The sequence below is a fragment of the Acinonyx jubatus genome, chromosome B1, assembly GCF_027475565.1.
Source record: "Acinonyx jubatus isolate Ajub_Pintada_27869175 chromosome B1, VMU_Ajub_asm_v1.0, whole genome shotgun sequence".
NCBI classification, from domain to species: domain Eukaryota; kingdom Metazoa; phylum Chordata; class Mammalia; order Carnivora; family Felidae; genus Acinonyx; species Acinonyx jubatus.
In genome coordinates this window covers 138,334,845-138,359,813 of record NC_069382.1, presented here as the reverse complement: position 1 = coordinate 138,359,813, position 24,969 = coordinate 138,334,845, and the positions used below count along the sequence as shown (strand labels likewise).

The 24,969-nt window shown below is 38.4% G+C and overlaps 1 protein-coding gene across 3 annotated transcripts in view; it reads left to right on the top strand.

The window, feature by feature from the left end:
- Positions 1-17,060: 17,060 nt before the first annotated feature.
- The window catches only part of BMP2K (BMP2 inducible kinase), a 127,215-nt gene continuing 119,306 nt past the window's right edge, over positions 17,061-24,969 (top strand). For all 3 annotated transcript variants that reach the window (XM_027059033.2, XM_027059041.2, XM_027059020.2), the window contains exon 1: positions 17,061-17,789. In XM_027059033.2, the coding sequence (XP_026914834.2) occupies positions 17,615-17,789 (175 nt within the window). In that variant the 5' untranslated portion in view covers positions 17,061-17,614. The remainder of the gene's footprint in view (positions 17,790-24,969) is intronic.

Sequence of the window (24,969 nt, the reverse complement as noted above, 5' to 3'; positions counted from 1 at the left end):
GTTTCCTGATGGCACTATTTAATAATGCACCTAGCACCTACATTCCTCAGTTCCTTGTTCTGCCTTCTTCTCCATAGCACTGATCCCCATCTAACATACATGTTATATATATCTTAATTATCTGTTTATATCTTCTTTCTAGAATGTGAACACTCCATGAGGGTGTGGATATTTCTCTTGTTTTCTACTGTTTTCCCAACCTCTAGAATAGTGCCTGGTACATAATAGAGACTCAGTAAATATTTGTTGAATGAATAAACAGGATGGGAATATTTGTTCTACTGAGCAACTCTTCTGAAGAAACTGTATTAATTTTTTTTTCTGTTTTAGGCTGTCAGTTACTTTTATTAAAAGAAAATTTGGGGGCACCTGGGTAGCTCAGTCAGTTAAGCGTCTAACTCTTGTTTTCAGCTCAGGTCATGATCTCACAGTTCATGAATTCAAGCCCCACATCCAGCTTTGTGCTGACAGAGCTTACTTGGGATTTTCTGTCTCCCTCTCCCTCTGCTGCTCCTATGTGCACATGCATGTTCTCTCTCTCTCTCTCTCTCTCTCACTCCCAAAAAGAAATAAATATTAAAAAAAAAAGAAAATTGGGATGATGAATGAAATAAAATCACTCAACAATCTAAAACACAATAGTTAGTCTAAAAGTAAAAACAGTAGTGATGGAAGAGAAATAATCTAATAGTCATTCTTTTCTCTGCTTGACAAATTGGAGAAGAATACACTTTTCAAAGGCTTGAATATGATATATATTCCAAGAGCTGCTAAAGAAAGGAACACGTCTCAAATCAACATTGTCTACAGGAAAACTAATAATTAATTATCAGATTAGACAGCAATAATACTAAACAATAGAGTAGTAATTCTTCTAAATCAAAGCAGACATCCTTCTGAACTAAAGTATTAAGAAGGATAAAACTAAGATAAATCCATTTTAAGTGTCAGCTAGAAGCAAAGAGATTATAAAGTTTCATTTTATTTTACTAAATCTTTTTTTTACATTTTTTAAATGTTTATTTATTATTTTTGAGACAGAGACAGAGCATGAGTCGGGGAAGGGCAGAGAGAGAGGGACGCACAGAATCTGAAGCAGGCTCCAGGCTCTGAGCTGTCTGCACAGAGCCCAAAGTGGGGCTTGAACTCACAGACTGAGAGATCATGACTTGAAGTGAAGTCAGTTGCTTAACCGACTGAGACACCCAGGCTCCCCTCTTTACTAAATAAAATATTAAAATTGAATAATATTAATGCTGAACATGAATTGGCTCATGCAATGTATTTGTTTATTTTTAATTAGACCTTTTAAGATAATTGTCAATTCACCTGCAGTTGTAGGAAATAATACAGAGAGATCTCACGTATCCTTTACCCAGTTTCCCCTAGTGGTAACATCTTATAAAATTATAGTACAATATCACTGCCAGGATATTGACACTGATGCAGTCAATATATATGCATTTCCATTACAAGGAACCCTCATGTTATTCGTTGTTCTTTTGTAGTCAGACCTACTTCCCTTTATCCCCACCCCTCCAACTCCTGGAAACCTCTTAATATGTTCTATGCTTCCATAATTCTGTCATTTCTGGAATGTTATATACAAAATGATTTGTCCTAAAGTTATAATATATCATCTCTGGGACTGGCTTTTTTTTCAGTCAGCATAATTCTCTGGACATTCATACAGGTTGCTGAATATAAAAATAGCACCTTCTTTTTTATTAAATAGTTTTCCATGATACCACCACGATTTGTTTAACCATTCACGTATTAAAGGCCATCAGGTTGTTTTCAGTTTGGGACTATTATGAATAAATAGTCATGTATAGGTTTTTATATGAACATAAGTCTTCAGTTCTCTGGGATAAATGCTTAGGAGTTCAGTTGCTAGGTTGTACAGTAATTGCATGCTTAGTTTTTAAAGAAACTGCTAAACTTTTTTCCAGAGTGGCTATATCATTTTACACTCCCACCAGCAATGTATGAGTAGTTCCCTTTCTTTGTATTCTTGCCAGCATTTGGTGGTATTACCATTTTTTTTAGCCATTCAGGTAGGTATGTATTGATACCTCATTGTAGTTTAATTGTGCATTTTCCTGATGGCTGATGATGTTGTATACCTTTTCATGTGTATTTTTATATCCTTTTGGTGAAATGTCTGTGTAAATCTTTTGTCCATTTTACTATTGAATTTGGAAAGTTCTAGATATAGGTCTTCATTGCATGTGTGGCTTATAAATATTTTCTTTCAGTCTGGAACTTATCTTTTCATAATCTTAACACAATTTTTCGCAAGCAAAAATTAACTCAACAATTTTTCTTCAATTGATCATGCTTTTGTTGTCAAATCTAAGAACTCTTTGCTTATTCCTAACACTTTACCTTTTTTGTCTAAAAATTTTATAGTTTTAAGTTTAACATTTGAACCCAAGATCCATTTTGAGTTAATTTTTGTATATGGTATGAGATTTATCTTTCTGTATGTCCCTTTATCTCCTTTATTTAAAGTATAAATATCTTAGATATTTCCTTTGGATAACCATTCAGTATAATTTTTGGCTTCAAACATCATTCTTAATTTAGAAAACTCAAGAGGAGAAGGGAAACCAATTATATTCACTTATATTTTTGCTTACCATGTTCTTCTGATGTTCTAAGTTTCCTTCTTTTATCATTCCTTTTTTGAGAACTTCCTTTAGCTATTCTCTCAGAATGGTGACAAATTCTCTTAGTTTTCATTTCTCTAAGCATTTTTTGATTTCTCCTTAATTCCTGAAGGATATTTTTGCTGGGTGTAGGATTCTGGATTGATGAGTCTTTTCTTTCAGCACTTAAAAGATCTTAATACCACTTCCTTCCTTTCTCTACAATTTCTGAAGAGAAATTTGCTATCATTTGAATTATTCTTCCCCTTTAGGTAAAGTATCACTTTTCTCTGGCTGCCTTCAAATTATTTTTGTTTCTAGTTTTCAGAAGTGTAATTTTAATGTGCTGTGGTGTGGATTTATTTGGGCTTATTTTGTTTGGGTTTGCTCAGCTTCTTTAATCTGTAAGTTTTGCCTTTTCCAAAATTGGGAAGTTTTCAGTAATTATTTCTTCAGGTTCTTTTCTAATCCCGCTTTCTCCCTCCTTTTCTTCTGATGACACAAAGTGTTTGATCTTTTGTTTTGATTCCACTGGTCGCTGAGACTATTCACTTTTTTTTTTTTAGTTTTTTTCTGTTTTTCAGGTTCTATTTTCCAATTCATGGATTCTGTCCCTTTCATTCTGCTGTTGAGCTTATTCACTGAATTTTTAATTTTTATTATTAAATTTTTTTTTTACAATTTTCTAAAATTACCAATTGGTTCTTCTTTAGATCTTCTTTTTCTTTTTAAGAGGAAAAGAAAGAGTGTGCACAAGTCAGGGAGAGCAGCAGAGAGGGAGAGAGAGAATCTTAAGTAGGCTCCATGCTGAGCATGGATGTGGGGCCCAATCCCATGACCCTGGGATCATCACCTGAGCTAAAATCAAGAGTCAGATGCTCAACTGACTGAAGCACCCAGATACCCCAATCTTCTTTATAACCTTCTATTTAATTTTCAATATCTTCTAATTTTTCATTTGTTTCATGTGTGTTTATAATTGCTCATTAAGTTTTTTATCATGCTGCTTTAAAATCTTTATTGGATTAATTCTCACATCTCTGTCATCTTAGTGTTGGCTTCTATTAGTTGTCTTTTTTTCATATGAGTTTGGGATTCACTCATTTAATTGAGGTTCATTTATTACTGAACCTCTGAAAAAGCAATACTGGTTTGAGCCCTTCTTCATTGTTGGTAATTTGTAAAATGAAAGTGAATTTCAAAATGAAATCTAGGGTCACCTGGGCGGCTCAGTTGGTTAAGTGTCTGATTTGATTTTGGTTCAGGTCATGATCTCATGGTTTGTGGGTTCAAGCCCTGCATTGGGCTCCTGGCTGCTGATAGTGTGGAGTCTTCTTGGTATTCTCTGTCTCCCTTTCTCTCTGCCCTTAACCTTCTTGTGCTCATGCTCTCTCTCTCTCTCTCTCTCTCTCTCTCTCTCTCTCAAAATAAATAAATAAACTTAAAAAAACTGAAATCTAAATATTTTTGTATCATAAGGTTATGAATCTTATTTAAACCCTCTGTATTAATTAGCTATCTCTGAAACCACTCAGGCAGGAGAAGGGTGAACACCACATCCTTACAGCTTGGGGAAGTAGAAGTCAATATTCTCTATTCAACCTCTGTTGTCATTTTATGGGGACAGGCTCTTCATTACTGCTGGCAGGAGAGGAATTTCATCACCTCATATGATCTCCACTGGCATCACAGGTGGCAGCCTTATTACTGATGAGTGCTTATAAGAGTCCTGACACTCCACTGGAGTCCCTCGGACACAACCTCAGTGGGGAGAGGAAAGAGTGTCTTATTATGGTTGGGTGGAAATGGAAGTCCAAACCCCCCATGTCATCTCCATTGACACTACGGAGGGACTCATTACAGGCCAGTGGGGATGAAAGTCCTGGTTCGCTAGTTGGCCTTCTCTGACACCACCTTGGGGATTGGCACCTCCTTATAGCTTGGTGAGGATGGAAGTCTTGGTCCTCACTCAGCCTTCGCTAGTCTGGGTGGGGGAGGGACTACAGTATTTTCTGTGGTGTTTGGTACCACAGAAAGGTAGAGAAGTTTGGAAGCAAGAAATTAATGTTTGAAATGAATTTTTTCTTGCTAGGACTTTTGGTTTGAGAGAGTAAGCTTTTGCTGAGGCTTTTTTGTCTGTGTCCATTGGCATCCTGGGTTGCTTGCTTTTTCAGCTACAGATGTTGAATAGATGAGGCAAAAAGAAAACCCAGGGAACTCAGAACCATGTTGTCCTTCAGGTCCCAAAGTCCCTAGCTGGTCTGCCTTCTCTCCACTTTTCAGTCTTTTCAAGTTTGTTTTATATTGTAAGTCCTGGGAGAAATAGGGAAAGAGTAACAGAAAAAAAAATCTCTACTTTATGTTTTTGGAAATGGAAACCCATACAATATACTTTGTTCCATAAATACGTCAAATAAATAAGTAGATAGTTATTATTGAATCTTCTGAAACAATGACATCTAGATCTCTGGTGTCCAATATAGCAGTCACTAGGCATATGGGAATATTTAAATTTAAATTAGTTAAAATTAGACAAAATAAAAATCCAGTTATTAAGTTGCAGTAGCAAGATTTTGAATGCTTAAAAATAGCCACATGTTCCCAGTGGTTACCATATAGGACTGCACGGATTCAGAGCATTTGGAACATCTCAGAAAGTCTGGACAAGGGTGAGCTAGACACTGAGCAAAATGGTTCATGATACTACTAAATGTTGATGTGAAAAAATAAGCAGGAAGAAAAATATGAGCAGATGGGTAAATAAGTGACCCTGTGAATTACAAGAATAGAAAGGATGTGGATTTGTTCACAAGGTGAATTTGCAAAATGGACACCAACCTGCTACCATAGCATGGATTGAATTTTTAGTGATTCTAGCTGCATAGGTCCATTCCTAAGACAATACTTTTTTCCATGAGTTAATGCAATTTGGAACAGTAAAAGCTAGTTGATGCGACAGCTGAGATTAGCATGTATTTACCATGACATTGCATGTTATGTTGCATTCAGATATCGTCTGACTTTGGCAAATGTTGGATACATTCATTCAACATCATTTGATACAGGGGATACATGTATTTTATAGAATTCAGTTGTTTTAAAACAATGAACTGAAATGACATAGAGGCAACTTTAGCAAAAGAGTATAATTTCAGGGCAGCAAAGCCCAAGTAAAGGTAAAATATAGGCAAATAAAACTAAAATGGCTAAAAATGACGAGTTCAGAACTAGAGCTTCATGTTATTTAATTTGACAATTATTTGTAAAATGCATATTATTACAGCTCAACCATCAGTTTCTCAGATGAGAAATTCTGCGACAGAGAAATTGGTTTTATTACTTATTGGAAAAGGAAGGAAAAATACTTAAGCCACTTTATCACTTCCTATTTATATCATACAGCCAACACATGTCTTTCATACCAGCCATATTGGCCCCCTAATCATTTGAAAAAATACCTTGCACTTTCTGTCTCCATGGTGAACTTATATATTTTTTCCTCATTAATTCATTCCACATATATTTATTTGGCACCTTCAATGTGCCAGCACATTCTAGCACCAAAGTACATCAATAGACAAAGATCCTTGCCTGAATACTCACATTTTAGGTAAATAAATAATAAGTATAATAAATAAATTACAAGGTGAGTACTGTAGAAAAAATACAAAGCAGAACATGTTAAAGGGGAATGAGATGAGAGATATGGGGCAGACTAAGTCACTCTTACAGGACCCATCATCACTGTCACCATCATTTCAAATACTACCTCCTTTAAAAGGCCCTCCTTGATACCTTAGGTTTTTTTTTTTAAAGATTTTATTTTTAAGTAATTTCTACAATGTGGGGTTTGAATTTATAATCCTGAGATCAAAAGTCTCATGCTCTATCTAACTGATCCAGCCAGGTGCCCTTCCTTCTTATCTTAGTTAAAACAGATCTCTCCCACCATGTTCCTTTAGCAGTTCCTATCTTTATTACAGCACTTAGCATTCTTCCTTGTGTGTTACATATGAATACATCTGTCTTTTCATTAGACTCTGAATCCTTAATAAAGAGAATGTGGCTTATTAATCACTCTATTCCTTGCAGAGTCACACATAGTGGTTGGCTTAATAAGTGTTTGTTGAACAATGATGCCTAAATTGAACACAAATTGACAGAGGCCCAGATTGTTTATAAAAGGTAGTCTTAATATTAGGATTCAAAAATATAAATTACACATGTAAATGTTGGATGCCAATTCTCTGTTCACACTTACTTTCTTCCCTTCTGCTAACATCCATTGCGCTAGAGAGATGGTAATGTTTTGTTGGAGAAAGGATTATTTTATGCTCTTGCTGAATTCCTAGTAGAAACACCACATATTAACATGCTCAACAAATCAAGAAAACTAGTGTCATCATCAAGAACTTAAATTTGTCTTCAGAGCATTATGCATTGACCCTATATAGAGCCTACTAAATTAAATGTTCGACGTTAGAATTTTGGCAAAATAACCAACACTATTGTCTTTATATAACATCATGCTTTCATCTGAGAAAATATGACTTATGTGAAATTGTCAATCTTTATTTTTCTTCTTGTTAATAAAAAACACAGAAATAATCTAGCTATATTCTTCTCAATTTCTTTCACAAAACACACGGCTTTACATGACAAGAACCAGTAGAACTCGTATAAGAAATTGTATTTCTTAAACATAACATACTGTCTTGAAAGTGCTACTGTAAACAACACTCACTATGTAATAAAGTATAGTTATGAAGCTGATTTTGATTACACATTCTATAAGTATCCTACTCAGTAGGTATGAATAAAAGACTTTCCCTAGATAATCATATAACAAAAGTACAAGTACCTCTTATGTTTTACCTCTTTTTAAAAATCAGGTTTAGAATTTAAAGATTTGGTTAGTGCCTAATTAGAAAATTTTTATAAATTCTTAGTAATTCAGATAGATTGAATTAGTTGAATTAGTGATTAGTGTAGCTTTTTCGAGTTGAGATGTGACAACATGAAATATTAATGAATGTTCTACTGGAATTGCTAATGATATATTCTTCTGATGGAGAATTAAAAAAATGTTTTTAATGTTTATTTTTTTTTGTGAGAGAGAGACAGAGGCAGAGTGTGAGTGGGGGAGGGACAGAGAGAGAGGGAGACATAGAATCTGAGGCAGGCTCTAAGCTCTGAGCTGTCAGCACAGAGCATGGTGCAGGGCTCAAACTCACGAAGTGTGAGATCATGACCTGAGCTGAAGTCGGACACTTAACTGACTGAGCCACCCAGGCACCCCTTCTGATGAAGAATTTAAAAGAAACCTCTTTTAAATAAGGGAATGTGTTTTTCTTCTTAATATTTTTATTAAACTGAAAGATGCTTCTCTCTCTTTTTAAAAAAAATTTTTTAAAGTAAGCTCTACCCCCAGGACAGCTGGCTGGCTCAGTAGGTAGGGCATATAACTCTGGATCCTGGAGTCATGAGTTCAAGCCCCACATTGAGTGTGGAGATTACTTAAGTAAATAGAACTTAAAAATACAAAGTAATCTCTACACCTAATGTGGGGCTCAAACTCATGATCCCAAGATCCAGAGTCACATGCTGTACCAACTGAGCCAGCCAGGTATCCCGATGTTCCTCTTAAAGGTACTTATTTTTATCCAAAATGCTCACATAGTATACATTTCAACTAAATTTTATCCCTGATGTGCAAGGAATTACTGTAGAGGATAATCATTAAAGAAACCAAAATTATGATTATTATAGGAAAGTTAATGGGTCATAGGTGAGAAAGTTAACAGTGATGGAAGAGACAACATGCTGGTCTGAAGCAGAACAACTGAAAGAATGCATAGGATGATCATGAACATGAGAAAACATGTCTGCACTGACTAGATTCAATGTTTGGCTTAGAAATTGAATCTTATGTCTTATTTCTATTTTCCTATGTGACTGGTACAACATTGTGTGCTCGTGTATGTGTATATAAGCCTGCAATAAGTGACTAGTTAATTTAATTGCTCACAGAGGACTAGACAAGCTGCTAAAGTTACTCTTTGTCTTTGAGGCTGTGTGTAAATGTTATCAAAACAAGTGATAAATTCAACAAAAATAGAAATTGTTATATGAAATGATTTGAGACAATTTAGCTGTTTGACTTGATTTTCAAGGTTTTGATCATCTAGTTACAAGTAAGTTTAAAGTTTAAGTGGGCCAAATCTATAGTTGGTTAATCCTCTTCAGTACAAAATGTTGGCATTAATATCTCTCATAATTATTTTGATTAAAATGTATTGTTAGACACGTTTTCAAAGACCAAAGAAGTTTATGTATATGTGTAAAATTTGAGTCTGGTGTCTGTCCACACAGAATGAACATTTTAGTGTGTAGTTGACTATACACAATGTATAGTTTTAGAGCTTATAAAAAATGCGCTTGTCTATAAAAAGGATACAAATGGGGACTTAACATGTTAATAATATACAAATTTATTTTAGCTATATAATCTTTTTCACTTCGGAATTAAAGTTTTACTCAAGGGTACGAATTCCTCCTGCATTTTGTAGATGCTGTAGTTGCTACCAGTTTATCAGTAAATATTAGCTGGGTGTTGTCATGGTAAATGGGAAAAGTATTTTTAATCTGTCCACGTAAGTAGGCCCACTGCTGTCAGCAGATAAGAGAGAGAACAGGAACAAGGTATAGTGCTGAAGTCTGAAAAACTAAAAGGTCAAAAAAAAAAAAAAGAATACTGTACTTTAAGAGTGATTTCCTTGAATATTATTTTTAGAGCAACATACAAACAACATAATTGAAGAAGGTCAACACAAATCAATTTGCAAATTTTATAATTTAAGAAGTGGGTACACAAATATAATTTTCATTTTAGCTTGAAATATGCATGAAAGTGTTGTGTGATCTTCACCAAGATGAAAACAAATGATGAAATCACTTTCATATAATATCCAGTCACACTTCATAGAGATTTTTCTGAGGGAAGATATGTAATAGTCACTTCTCTCTTACCTTTAAACGGTAGTACAGTCAAATTTATCTTTGTTCACCTAGTCTCTGGTCAATTGTAACTGGGAGAGATGCAAAAGTCTAAAGCAGATGAGGAAGAGGGAAAGACTGTTTGGGGTCAGGGAAACAGCAAGAACAGAAGGAAAAGGGTGAGATAAATCAACCAGTGGGAAAGAAATCAGTCTCTTAGAGCAGATTTGTGTGTTTTGAGTGGTGGGGGACGAGGCTTCCATTATAGCCTCAAGATTGGCTTCCAGATTTACTCCCAGTTTTCAAGACGATGTTACTCTTGCTTGTCCTGTCCTGATTTCACACTTTTGTTTAAGTTTTCCACTCTAGAATCGAATATCCTTTTTTATAGTTCCATACACTGAGCAGTTTCCCATTTCCTGCTCTGTTTTGTTTTTTAGCTACCTAAATTTCTTCCTTAAGACTGTTCATGAAGGTCCAAGAAACCATCTAGGTTTAAGTTGACCAATGCACTTGAGTTCCACAATGTTTATTAAGCACTTAGTAGGGGACAGGCACATTTAGATGTAGAAGCCATGGTTCCTACTCTCCTGAAGCTTTTCAGTGCCCCAACTCTGCCTATATTATCCTCTACTACAATGCAGTTTAAAGTCTTCCAAAACAGAAAAAGATAAAATAACTAATAAATGCTAAGAAGCCTGAAGCTCACCCCAAATAAGAATCACGAGATTTGATCTGGGAAGCACCTGTGATGAAAAGATAACATGGTAGTTTGGATCCTAGCTCTGTCACATGTAATACAACTTTGAACAAGATGATATAAGGCAGGAGAACTGACATTTCTATGTATCCAGCATAATGATTGGTATTGTGTATTATTTAATACTCATAGTTCACATCACCCCCAAGCTCTCACTTTATTTTTTTAAAATTTACATCCAAGTTAGTTAGCATATAGTGCAACAATGATTTCAGTAGATTCCTTAATGCCCCTTACCCATTTAGCCCATCCCACCTCCCACAACCCCTCCAGTAACCCTTTGTTCTTTGTATTTAAGAGTCTCATGTTTTGTCCCCCTTCCTGTTTTTATATTATTTCTGCTTCCCTTCCCTTATGTTCATCTGTTTTTATCTTAAAGTCCTCATATGAGTGAAGTCATATGATATTTGTCTTTCTCTAACTTCGCTTAGCATAATACCCTCTATCTCCTTCCACGTAGTTGCAAATGGCAAGATTTCATTCTTTTTGATTGCTGAGTAATACTCCATTGTATATATGTACCACATCTTGTTTATCCATTCATCCATTGATGGACATTTGGTCTCTTTCCATACTTTGGTTATTGTTGATAGGGCTGCTATAAATATTGGTATGCATGTGCCCCTTCAAAACAGCATACCTGTATCCCTTGGATAAATATCTAGTAGTACAATTGCTGGGTCATAGGGTAGTTCTATTTTTAATGTTTTGAGGAACCTCCATACTGCTTTCCAGAGTGGCTTCACCAATTTGCATTCCTACCAGTAGTGCAAAAGAGATCCTCTTTGTCCGCATTCTCACAACATCTGTTGTTGCCTGAGTTGTTAACGTTAGTAATTCTGACAGGTATGAGGTGGTATCTCATTGTGGTTTTGATTTGTATTTCCCTGATGATGAGTGAGTTGAGCATTTTTTCATGTGTCGGTTGGCCATCTGGATGTCTTCTTTGGAGAAGTGTCTATTCATGTCTTTTGCCCATTTCTTCACTGGATTATTTAGTTTTTGGGTGTTGAGTTTGACAAGTTCTTTATAGATTTTGGATACTAACATTTTATCTGATATGTTGTTTGCAAATATATTCTCCCATCCTGTCGGTTGCCTTTTAGTTTTGCTGATTGTTTCCTTCACTGTGCAGAAGCTTTTTATTTTGATGAGGTCCCAATAGTTCATTTTTGCTTGTTTCTCTTGCGTCTGGAGATGTGTTGAGTAAGAAGTTGCTGCAGCCAAGGCCAAAGAGGATTTCTCCTCAAGGATTTTGATGGCTTCCTGTCTTACATTTAGGTCTCCCATCCATTTTGAGTTTATTTTTGTGTATTGTATAAGAAAGTGGTACCAGTTCATTTTTCTGCATGTTGCTGTCCAGTTTTCCCAGCGCCACTTGTTGAAGAGACTGTCTTTATTCCATTGGATATTCTTTCCTGCTTTGTCAAAGATCAGTAGGTCATACGTTTGTGGGTCCATTTCTGGGTTCTTTATTCTGTTCCATTGATCTGCCAGCTCTCACTTTAAAAAACAAAACAAACAAACAAAAAAAACCAACAAAAAACAAAGTAAAAAACAGTATTTTTCCTATTTTAATTTTTTTTAACGTTTATTTATTTTTGAGACAGAGAGAGACAGAGCATGAACGGGGGAGAGTCAGAGAGAGAGAGAGGGAGACACAGAATCTGAAATAGGCTCCAGGCTCTGAGCTGTCAGCACAGAGCCTGATGCGGGGTTTGAACTCACGAACCGTGAGATCATGACTTGAGCTGAAGTTGGACGCTTAACCTGAGCCACCCAGGCGCCCCAGTATTTTTCCTATTTTAAAAGTGACCAAAACTTAAATGTAGATAAAACTAAGAAGCTTGGGTTTTCAGACACATCTGAGATTTGAGCCCAGTCTCAAGCCCCCAACTCTACCACTTACCAGATTCTAGGCTAAGTTATTCATTCATTTATTCAATACTCGCTATATGTCAAGCACATTGCTTGGCACTAAATTTTAAGAAAACAATGTGACATGGTTCCTCCCCGTAAGCCTCTTAATGTCAGTAGAGGGAGACAAGCACTTAAGGAAGCCCTTGTAATAGGTTGATGGGTGTAGTTGTGGAAATCTACAAAGAGTAGTATGGGATACAAATGAGTCCATTCTACCTGGAACTGGCAAATGGCAGAGATCAGGAAAGCTTTTACAGGGGAGGTGGTTCTAGAGTTTCACAGAGTCACCCATTAAGTCAGGTGGTTGTGAGAAAGAACAAGACATTCTAACTGGAGTGAGCACTGGGGCCTGAAATAGATCAGCAAGAAATGAAGGTGGTTCAGGGTGGCCGGAGTGAGAAAACCACAAGTTGGGAGTAATAATATTCACTTCCCGTGTTAGAGGATACATAGAGAACATTTATATAGGGTTAAGCATACTGCCTGAGACATACTAGGTGCTCAAAAAATGTTCTTGTTTCTCTTTCAGATGCTGCATTTGATTACATCCCCTTCTAGCTCTGAAACTTCATGATTCTTACCATAGTGTATAGTTCTTGTTATATATTGGTTCATACATTTTTTTTACACATTGTACATATTCAATGAATAAATAGTCTCTACCACAGTTGGCAGAAGACTGGGTAAAACAAGATGTACATTTTGATAAGGACTGAAACAAAAGCTGAATTTAGCTTTAATCCTTTCTTTCTCTGTCCCTTTATAGTAACTTGAATACAGTTTTGCTTGTGTATATTTGAATGTGCTGAAAGTGTAGAAATTTAGCATTAGTTCAGTTCAGGGACAGAATTCAATATTTTCCCATGGGGACTGCTCACCTGCTTCCCAAACCAGGAGAGCTACGTTTCTGTCCCCAGCAGTTTCTAAGATCATAACATCAACCATATTGCTGGGTGGAGATTTGAAGGCAGCATACGGTACAAGTACAACCTTAAGAGCTCATCACTTCTGTACTGAGTTCATACATGTAATGCACTGATATGTTGCAAATGTCCAATAAGAACTAGTTCTTATTTTACGTTCCACCGAAGTTTTGTATAAATGGAACTGGGAGCAGGGTAGGAACAGGGTAGTAGAGTTCCGCCAAAGGAGGGAAATGCAAAAGGTATCAAGAAGAGGGAAGGCAGGAATATACCCAAGAGTGTGACTGTAATCCCACTAGGACACATACTTCTTTAGACAGGAAGATATTCCTGCCATGACAGATGAGCCTGAGGTGCTTATACCCATTGGAACCTCTCCCTACCCCTCCCACCTCCACCTTCAGCTGGGTTGGCTATCAAAGTGCCTTTTCTGGTGGTGAAGTTGCCTACCTCTTGTAGTCTTTTTATTTTTTATTTTATTATTTTTTTTAAATATTTTTTTCAACGTTTATTTATTTTTGGGACAGAGAGAGACAGAGCATGAACGGGGGAGGGGCAGAGATAGAGGAAGACACGGAATAGGAAACAGGCTCCAGGCTCTGAGCCATCAGCCCAGAGCCTGACGCGGGGCTCGAACTCACGGACCGCGAGATCGTGACCTGGCTGAAGTCGGACGCTTAACCGACTGCGCCACCCAGGCGCCCCACTTGTAGTCTTTTTAAAAAGCATGGTCAAGTTGTAGGAGAAATTCTATCATAGAAACGTATTTCACGTCAAATAAGTCATTTTTCCTGTTACGAATATTTGTGAGCAGCTTGATATTTTAAACTACACTATCATATTGATTTTTCTTAGATGTATATAAATTATGACAAGGTATAGTGATGATGTCGAGTAGTTTTAACAAAAGATTTAAATGTTGGTGACATCAAAAAACACATTTTAAAATAATGGAAACAGGTTTATACTCTAATGGATTTCAGGACTGCTACCCTTTTGGAAAGAAAAGATATGGGTATTTATGCAGGTATAAATATTGTTAGGGAGGGAGAATAATTATTCCTAACAGTACGCATAATGAGGCTAATAATAATAGAAGATATATCACCAAAGGAAAACATTGACTTGTGAGAAAAAGAAATTACTCAGGCACTGGAAGAGATGACTTATAAAGCTTATAATGGCACTGGAATAAACCTTTTGGGATAAGCACATTTTGTTTGATCTTTGTCAGTTTTTCTCACTCCATACAACTTTGAGAGTCACCTTGGTGTAAAGTGGATGAGGGTCAAAGCAAAAAGAAAGGTTATAGTTTTCCACTAGGAGACAAAAATACAACAATAATCCCTCCTTCCTCCATTGTCAAAATCCTTCTTGTTTAAGGATATTGGAATTCTCTATTTGGCTACCATGATCTGTTGACTTTTTTCAGAATATTGTAACATGAAACTATGCAAACTGAAGCAATCTATTAAAAAAAAAAGTCTTCCATTATATGGCTAGTTTCCAACTACTATTATAGCAGTAAAGCTATAAACATTTTAAATATTGAGATATGTATTAAAAAACTGAAATGTAGTTTTTTTATGTTTATTAAACCATTCTGTATTTGTGTACTTACTATAAGTTACCTCGATGACCGTATTTTAGAGGAACAGAATCTACATCATCCATACATTTTCTCCTAGAGATTTTATTTTCCTGCAGGAAGCCAAATTGGATGTTCATCTGCAACCATGGTTTAATAATGAGTACGAAACTAAAGACTAGAATTCTTAATAGTTTTTAATGAATTAGTGTCTCATTTCTGCCTACAAATTGGTTCAAGAATACTCATTCTCAGTTCACAAAGTTGTAGGAAGATACAATGTGATAGTTAATTTTAACATCTTTTCTGGTAAAAGTGTTTGCAAACGTTCAGCACTCTTGTCATTAGTAATATAATACTTTTGCATTCTTAATAATATGTTTGTTATTGGTTTTCATAGAATATTGTGGAACTAACACTCGGTGAAGATCAGAGAATATTTAAATTTTATTACATGCTTGGTGGAAAATTTAAGTATACATTACTTGGTGTTACACATAATTTTTGAGAGGGTCCTATGCCTTAAACTAATTATCAAACTCCATATCAGAAGTCAGGTTACGTGGGTACACAAAAGTGAGTTTCTTTGCCACAGCAATTGTGGTAAATTTGCTGTGATCATAGGAGACTATTATTGTATTGAGATTAGGTGTGGTTGCATTAAGCCCAAACTTTGTATGTTAGGCTGATACCAGTTTTGAGTTGTATGGAACGACAAAATTTCTCCATTAGACTGCTTGAAAAAGATCGTTGAAATGTTGTAGAAATGAAACTCCACAGTAAGGAAAATGCTCAGTTTATTTCTAGATGGAAATCCCCAATTGTCACACCACATCAATCATCTGACATATAATCTGACTTCCATTGAGCTGGAATGTACTTTAAAGGTCAGGTCTCTGGATGAAGAATTTTAGCTTAGTGGGTTATGTAGCAAAGATGCCTAAATCCAGAGCACAGTTTTGGCATTGGCAGAAATAGCTTTTCTTCAAATAGCAGAGGGGAGGAAAAGTGGAAGATTATTAAACTCAAAGTCTTTTGCCTAAGCACATCTGCCTGTATCCTACTAACAAGTTGGATAAAGAAATAGAGGTTGGGATAGAACCACATTTATGGACTTTCATAGAAGGTGCATACTAGAGTCCCGCAGGCACAGCTTATTTGGCCTACATTTAAAAAATTTAGAAAATGCCATATTAGAAAAAAAAAATCCAGATATCTGGTTTCTCTTAATTGGAACCCCTGGCCACAGTGGGCCTGTATTCACAAGGGCAGGGTGGTGGAAAGCAGTCTAAAGCTGATAATTGGGTGCTTTATTTACACATGCTCTGTAATTTGTCATTCTCTTACATGTCCCCAATGCCTGCCTCATTCTGTAGGCATTGGGATTTCTGCAGTTTATGAAATGGACGCAATGAGCTTTTTGTTTTAAGTGGGCAAATCTCTTTGTTAGAAGAGCGTTGGAGGAAACTCAACGCTTCCAAACAGTCGTAAACCTGCCGTTTTTCAACCTACTTTTTCAGAATGGCCTAAAGTATGAAACTAAGTATCAAAGGATGGACCTTGTAGTCCCAGCTGTGCCACTACCCAGCTGTGTGACCTTGGGCGAGTCGGTTAAGCTCTCTTGGCCAAAGGTGATGAACAGTCTGTAAATGCACTTAATACCTGTTCCGAATATCACACGGCTGTTGCACAGCACACGAGATTTTAAAAAATACTCCTAAGCAATTTTTAAACCGCAAAAACGCTTCCCAGCACAGGCGCCTGTTAAGAGTGTGACACGGTGGCTTTAGAAGTTGGGTTACTGGAATCCGCTCTAGTTCCGTGCTGCTCCCACCTCCCACGCTCGGGGGTGGGCGAACGGAAGAAGATTCTCAGGGGAGGTCTGGAAAACTGGCTTAGAAATGCAGCGAGAAGTTCCTCAGCGGGGGTAAAGTTGTTGGCGGCATTTTTAAGTATCCAGAGCGACACACCAACTCTTAGCCGAGATCACAGACCCTGCTGCATCGCCACCGCGGGACTCCAGTTCCCGTCCCACCCCCAGCTCGAAGCTGGAGCCCCACAGGCCTGACCTGAACCCTCCTGGCCGGGACCCCCAGACCGGAGGCCCCGGACCTCGCCCAAGTTCCCAACCCCCACAATCACCTCCCCCCTCTTCCCTCTCCACGTGACAAAAGCCGGAACCGTCACTTCCGGCGGCGCGGGTAGCGCGCCTGCGCGGGGCGCCCGGCCTGAGAGAGCGGTGGGCAGCTGCACCGCACCGCCAACGGCCGCGAGTGGCGAGCGGCGTAGGTCCAGCTCCCGCGGCGGCGCCGCTGGCTGCAGTCTTGAGGGTGTGCGGCCGGAGAGGTCCAGCCCACTCCGCGGAGGGGCCGGCCGCCCCGCCCCCTTCCCCACCTACCTCCCTGGCGCCCCCCTCCCGGGCTCGCGCTCCCGACGCTCAGCGAGGCTGCTTGGGAGCCCGGGGTTCTCGCGGAGGCGGTGGCATCGCCCCCGCATTCGGCCCCGCCCCCTCGCGCCCCGCCCCGTCCCCGCCCTCTCCACCGCCCTCTGCGGGAGCCGGGCAGCTGCAGCGGAGCCGTGGAGCGGGCGGCGGGGTAGGGGCAGTGAGCTGGGGGAGCGCGGGATGTGAGGCTCGGCGGGCCGCAGCGCGCACGGACGGTCGGACGGGCGAGGGGAGGCGACCCCTCGCGGACGACCGGCCGCGCGCCGGGCAGAGGACTCGCTCTCTCGCTCGCCCTTGCGCGAACCCCGCGCCCTCCAGCGCGCCGGCGGGACCATGAAGAAGTTCTCTCGAATGCCCAAGTCGGAGGGCGGTGGCGGCGGCGGCGGAGCGGCGGGTGGCGCGGCCGGCGGGGTCGGGGCCGGCTCCAGCTCCGGTAGCTCGTCCGTGGGTGTCCGGGTGTTCTCGGTCGGCCGCTACCAGGTCACCCTGGAGGAGTCGCTGGCCGAAGGTACGGGCGCCTGGGGAGGCTCGGGCAGGCAGGTGAGGGAGGGCTGGGGTGTGGCGGTGGCTTCTCCCGGTCCTCGCCCGCCTCTTTCCTCGCCCTCTTGGTTTACTCTTGTCGGTTCTGCCTCCTGTGCTATGGCAGCAGGGGCTCTTAAAAAGTAGCTCGGGCTTTTTGCTCTGAAACCGGCTTTTCTCGCTGCTGGCAGCTCTGACCAGGGTACAGTTCTCTCATTACGAGTTCAAGTCATTTTCAGCCCTCCTTGACGCGAGGAAATAAATAGAAAACGTCCTAGTGAGTGATGTGGTGTCATGATTGGACCAGTGACTCATTAGAGGGTCAGATCGTGCAGGATCGAAGCTCTGTTCTGCCAGCCGAGGCTTGGGCGGGAGTAGTGCGTTGCTCTCTATCTCCCAAGTCTCCACCCGCGCCCCAGGGCACAGGACCCTGCAGCCCCTCGTGTGGAGCTGGGTTTGCTTCTGCTCAGTCTTCGGTTGAAAGACAATTTATTTCTATGTGGTGCGTGTGTGCGTGTGTTGGAGTGATACTTTGCCCCAAATTCAGTTAGTAGGTTGCTTTGGGGGAGCAGGTAAACTTGAAGTCCATTTGTCCTTGTTTTTTAGTATCTTTATCAGGGTACTATTCATACCCTTTCAATATGTCTCTTTGATAGTACTTTAAAGGGTGGTCAGAAAGCAGGTTAACTTTCAGTTGTGAAGTTTTGCGCTCGGTCCTTCATTATCTTTACCAGGCTATGTCAGCGGTTCCAAGTCGCTTACAAGAAAGTTTACTCCATTAAAAAAATAAGGTCCTGCACTTTAGTTTTGAATTTCTTGTGTAATTGGCTTGTAGAAAATAGTTTCTCTTATTTATTGCATGCTTCATTTGATCTTTGAGTTTTTAATTGCTGGATATTACAAAATGAATACTTTAAAAAAATCGTGAGAAATTATTTGTTGATACATGGCCCTTTTACAATTCAAGGTTAAGAGAAAAGAAATTAAAGAGTAGTTATGGTTCTCTGAAAGTCAGACGTTGATGTGGTTTGGAGACTGTAGACTGAGATTCCACTTAGGGTTTTTTGAAATGCCATAAACAGTAGCACACTAGTGCAAAAGAAAAATATGAAGGCTTTGTCTATAAAATATTTAAAGAGAAAGAAATCTTGAATTATTTGGGGGATGAGTGTCATTGTTTTGCAAGACATTGCCCCTAGTAATGAGCCTAGCCTAACCTTAAAGAGGTGGGAGAAGGATCCTTAGCTTCTCAAAAGAATGAATATATGGTGATTGGTTTTGATAGACAGATTTACTATGCTATAAAATTTCCTAGCTCCTTATTATACATGGATTTCAAATGTTGGCTTAGATTGAGTTGTGGGTTTTAAGAAGACATGGCTATTAACTCACATGCTGTACTTGTTTCTGTGAATTGTAGTAACTAATCGAAGTGTGGCTTGAGTGGTATTAAACTCACTTTATTTCACAAAATCCCAGATCAGTCTTTTTATTTAGTAGAAAGAAAACATTGATGTTAAATCAAACTAGACTTTGGATTTGTGGCTTCTATCACTGCTCTAAACATATCCTATCATTACCCTAAGCAAGTCATTTTCAGTAAGAATTAAGTAATTTTGGAAAATGAAAATAAAAACGAATAATTTCAAAGGGGGAGTGCTCACTGAACCCCCCCCCCCCCCCACACACACACACAAATTCAAGGACTAATGTTATTGTTAGAGTGTTCCACTAACTTTTGCTGTAAATTTTGTCATTTTTTTCTTAGGAAAATTCATACTTGAGTGCTAGGACAAAGTAGGAGCTGAAGAATCCCTTTTGGAAGATGGGACTCCCCCACTTACCACACCAGCTGCTGGACTAAGACTTTTATTTAGTCTTCTCTGAAGGGGAGGGGAAGCTTTCTTCCCTGTTTATTTTTTTTTTTTCTGTTCACACATACAACTGAAATTACATATATTCAGTTTACTTTTTGATCCTGACAGTTTCTTCTTATGTAAGATCCTTAATACCCTGTCTCCTTTCCAAATAATTTAGACAATTTAGACAAGATCTTTAAGCACAAGGTCTGGTTCACATTCAAGAATGATCATTCAATAACTGACAGATAGATTTGCTGGGCTGTAAGATTAGGGCAAGTGGTTGTGGAAAGGCATTAGAGTTTGGAGTACCTTAATTGGGGAGAGGTATACTGTTGAGTGGGAAAAGGGGTAGAAATAAAGACAGAACTAAAAACAAACGTGATAGGTTTTACATTTTTTTGCTTTGGGTCCATGTTGTTTAAACAGGGCCAAGACTGTAGGTGCTGTGCTCTGAGGTGTTTTTGCCATGCTACTGCAAACATAGGCGTCTTGTTCACATTGACCTCTGCAGTGTGTGTGAGTCTTTAATAAATCTGGTATTCTTTCTCTCTGTCTCGTATTCTGTCTTATATTCCCTCTCCTTCTCTCTTTCTAAGCAATACATATTTATATATTTGATTCTTATTATTTACAGTAGGTATTTTTTGTAAAGTCACTGGGTAGTGAATTAGTGAATACTCAACCATTGCCCTTGGGAAATACAGGCATAGATACTGCAGGCCTCTGTTCACAACATCTTTGTCAGCCAGTCAATATATACCCTTGTTTTATGTGTGTTTCTGTTTAAAGACTTTATGTAATATATATTGTTGACTCATTACAACTGAACTCATGGCTAACAGCACTGTAATGCATGTCTAAAATGAAGCTTATCTAAAATGCGTATTTTCTTTGTAAGGGACATCACAACCTTCTTGAATTTCGGAGCACAAGACGACACTTTGCCATTATGCTTGGGGCCATTTTAAACTATGAAATCACCAATAAAAAGCACAAAAATGAGAAAAACATGGCACTAAACAGACCTCAAAAAGTGCTCTTGTTTATAAACAAGGCAGAACTTCACGTTGACTCCACCTGGCCTTCTCAAAATTGTCACTGCTCTGCTCATCTCCGCAAATGATCATGAAAATGCCATTGTATAGATTTTGGGATACAGATAAATTTTAGCAACTACATGAATTTATAAATATGGAATTCCCAAATAATGAGAATCAACTACATGTGTATGTATATGTTTATTATACATATATGTGTATATTTATATATTATATATTTAATTAAAAATAATTAAATCGGAGGTATATTTATATGGTGTAACTGAACTGTTGGAGTAGTTTCTTCTCTGAAATATACTTTGTATCATACTCTCTACCTAAGTATGTGTATGTTTGAAAATGCTGACACCTTGCACCTTTTTAATTCCTGCTCAGAGTTTAGAGGACTAATATCATCATAGTGGAGCATTTTCATGTTTTTTTTTTTTTCCAAAAACTGTTTAGTTTCAGGAGTACCTGCTAACCAAATGCAGCCTTTGCCTCTAGAAATGAGGTAGAGCCATATGTTAATTTTAGCTTGAAACAGTGTCAAATTGTCAGGCACATATAATTCAATTATATTGACTGTATATAATTCAATATCGTCTTTAAAGTTTTTATTAAAACGTAGGACTGGCTCTTTGGTCACATGCCTACATAGGCCTTCAGTGCTCGTCAGAGGATTTAATGTTGATTGGTAACAGGAAGAAGTTGGTTCTCAAGTAGGGGACTTCTTTTTCTAAACGTGTTTGGTACGAAGTGCTTAAAGAAATGGGGAACATGGAGGCTGGGACACTATCCATAATTTGTTGAGATAATCTAATTGTGAGGTTATGGGGGCGGGGTACGAGTGGTATTTTGAATATGATTGCATGGGTACAACTTTCTGTCATGGGGATGGGGGTTGTTGGTACAGTCAGTACAGGTAATTGGAGGCCAGGAATTTACTACAGAATTCTGTAGAAGGAGCTCAGTAGCTCTCTTAGATAATTGCTTAGATTAGGGTGAGTTAATTTAGGCTAAGTGTTAACTGATTCTTACTGTTAATTTTACAGGAAGGTGGTAAAATACATCGATTTTGCAATATAAATCAGTCTGAAAATGATGGATTTAAGCATGATAATTCATTTGCAGGAATTATCTGTGGCTGCCCAGTAACTTGTAAGTTGAAGTTTCTAAGAGAGGACAGAGAGAGCACAAGGGGAAGATTTAATAAAAATATTGACAACTGTTACTACTCCATAACTATTAAATGCCTTTTATGTGTCAGGCTCTGTAGTAGGCACTGTTTATACAGTGGAGAACAAAATGTATTTCTTTGTCCTTACGGAATTTACAGTCTAGTATAGAAGATAAATATTAAGAAATCATTAAGTTAATGTAGTTAATTTTGATAATTGTCATGAGAAGAAAGCACAGGGTTTTTGTGAGAGAATAATTCAGTTTATATTGGAGGGTCAAGGAAGACCTTTTTTGGTATTTTACCAGAAATCGAAGTATAAGAAAAGTTAGGTAAAGGCAGAGGTGTGAAGGTGGGGGTAATGTGGAGTATGAAGAGAGAGGTCTATATGTGGGTAAGAGTTTTAGGAACTGAAACATGCCCAGAGCTGCAGAGTATAATGATTCAGTCAGATGGTGGAAGGACCCAAGATGATGTTGGAAAGGTGACCAGGATCCAGGACTTTAGGATTTTAGATATTATCTAAAAATGCAGTGGGAAGCTATTGAAATTTCAAATTAGGGCAGTGGTATGCTCTGATTTGTATTTTCACAAGATCATGGTGATTATTACATAGAGACTGGTTGAGAAGTATACAGATTAGATGGTTAAGATGGTGGCAGTGGGGATGGAGACAAACGTTACAGTGCTTAAATGGGAATACCTGGTGATGGTTTGGATTGGGGGGAGGGTATTATAGGAACTTAAAAAAATGACTTGCTTATGCAGCTCTTGGATTGGAGGTACCATTTGTTTCTGGGAGAGTAGGGAAGGAACAGGTTTGTTTGTTTGTTTGTTTGTTTGTTTTTTTTTTTAGGGGGAAAAGGTTAGGAAGATACCCAGGAGTTCCAGACATATTTAGTTGGGATGTCTCGGAGGAAATAAATGTTAAGTGGGATCCTGAGTATATGGTCTGGTACTCAGCAGAGGTGTCTGGGCTTAGTGATAGTTTTTTTTTTTAAGTTTATTCATTTTTAAGAGAGCACGAGAGAGAAGGGATGGAGGGGCAGAGAGAGAGAATCTCAAGCAGGCTCCACACGCCCAGCACAGAGCCCAATGCAGAGCCGAAACTCACCAACCGTGAGATCATGATCTGAGCTGAAATCAAGAGTCAGATGCTCAACCTACTGAGCCACCCAGCTTCCCTGAGATAGGTATTTTTGATAAGTGAGTATTTGGCTGTTATTTAAAGCCCTGGGACAGGATAATGGAGGGAGAGAGTACAGAAGGAGAAGGCTCACTAAAAGACTCTGGTAGAACATTGGTCTCATACATTAGTGTTCATCAGAATCATTTGGAGGCCTTGGTAAACCACAGATTGCTGAGCCTGACCTCCAAGGTTTGATTTCATATGTCTGGGTAAGGCCCATAATTTTCATTTCTAACAACTGGCTCACTGATGCTGATGCTGCTGGTCCAGAAACCACACCTTGAGAACCACTGATTTAGAGTAAAAAAAGGAGCTGCCAGAGAGTTATGAAGAATACCAGGAGAATCTGATGCCTTGAAGAGGAGGGAGTGGACAATTTGAGAGTCATCTTGATCATGTTGTTTGGCCAGGCACTCACAGTTCTTCATGCTTAGCTTTTTTTTAAGATTTTATTTTTAAGCAATGTGTACACCCAATGCGTGGGGCTCAAAATCAGGCTATTTCCTGATAATACTCTTTGCTCCAGCTACAGTATGCTCCATTCCCTGTTGTTCTGTGACTGAATCTGGTATCTTGCCTATCACTACCTTTGCCTGTGTAATCCTAGTTGTCTAACTGCTAGTTATGATCACTGCCTTCTTCCTGAGGACATTTGTAGCTATTTATTTGCTTTTTTCCCCTCCCTCTTCACCTTTAATCTTTTGTTTTGAGATACAATTATGGAAGCACGTGGAAACACTAAGGTGGTTATTGTTCCTGTCTCATTTCCCCTAGCAGATAGTAAAATTCTTGAGGCTAGAAGTACTATTAATTGCTTTTTGAATCACACAGATTGCTGTGTCATATCATGGACCTTCAAATTCTTTTCAAAGGAAATGATTTTTTGGCTTTTTTTTTGTAATGAATCCAGATGGAGTTCTTCAATAGAATTTAAGACCTATTTACAAATTGAGAAGCACCAGTGAAGGACTCTTTATTTCTTGTCCCATCAAAGGTCTTCTGCTTAGGTCAGGGGACCCTGAATTTTCTCCATTGGTGAAAGAAGACTTTGTTTTGTTTTGTTTTGAAACCTGCACATGCATGTTCACAGCAGCTTTATTCATCAGTCAAAAGCTAGAAACAGAAGGAGTCAACATCATAGTGGCATAAGATGTACCTTTTTTCTTTTAAATGTGAGATTTATTTTTAAAAATTTTAATTCCAATATAGTTAACATATAGTGTTATATTAGTTTCAAGTGTACAATACAGTGATCCAACAGTTCCCTACAGGTGAAGACAAACTTGAAGACAAAGTTTAAGGCAAAGTGTCATTTCTGTTAGCTTCCTTGAAACAACAAAGAAAGAACAGTTGGATGCCCCTTTATAGTTATTTTTCACTGTTGACATATTTTTCTTTATTTAGCAAAGGTGGCTAAGTTTAAAAAAGAAAAGTATTGTTACATGCAATTATGAAATTTTTTAAAATTTTACTTATTTTTTAAAATGTTTATTATTTTTGAGAGAGAGTGAGCACGAGTGGTGGAGGGGCAGAGAGAGGGGGAGAGAGAGAATCCTAAGCAGACTCTGAGCTGTCAGCATGGAGCCTGAGTGAGGCTTGAACTCATGAATCTGTGAGATCATGACTTGAGCCTAAGTCAGACACTTAACTGAGCCACCCAGGCACTCAATGAAATTGTTTTATATTGTATAATTGATTTTGACAGTGAGCTTTTTGAGGGCAGGATCTTATTTATCTCTGTATCTTCAGTATTTTTTCCAGCAATTTTGTTTTTGTTGTTGTTGTTGAATTAAACTCTCAAGGAAGCATTGCTTCCTTTTTTATAACATGGAATTAATATTTGTTATGGAGATTAAAAGGTAAAGTGTGATATTAACACGATAATGTGTGACAGTACCTAA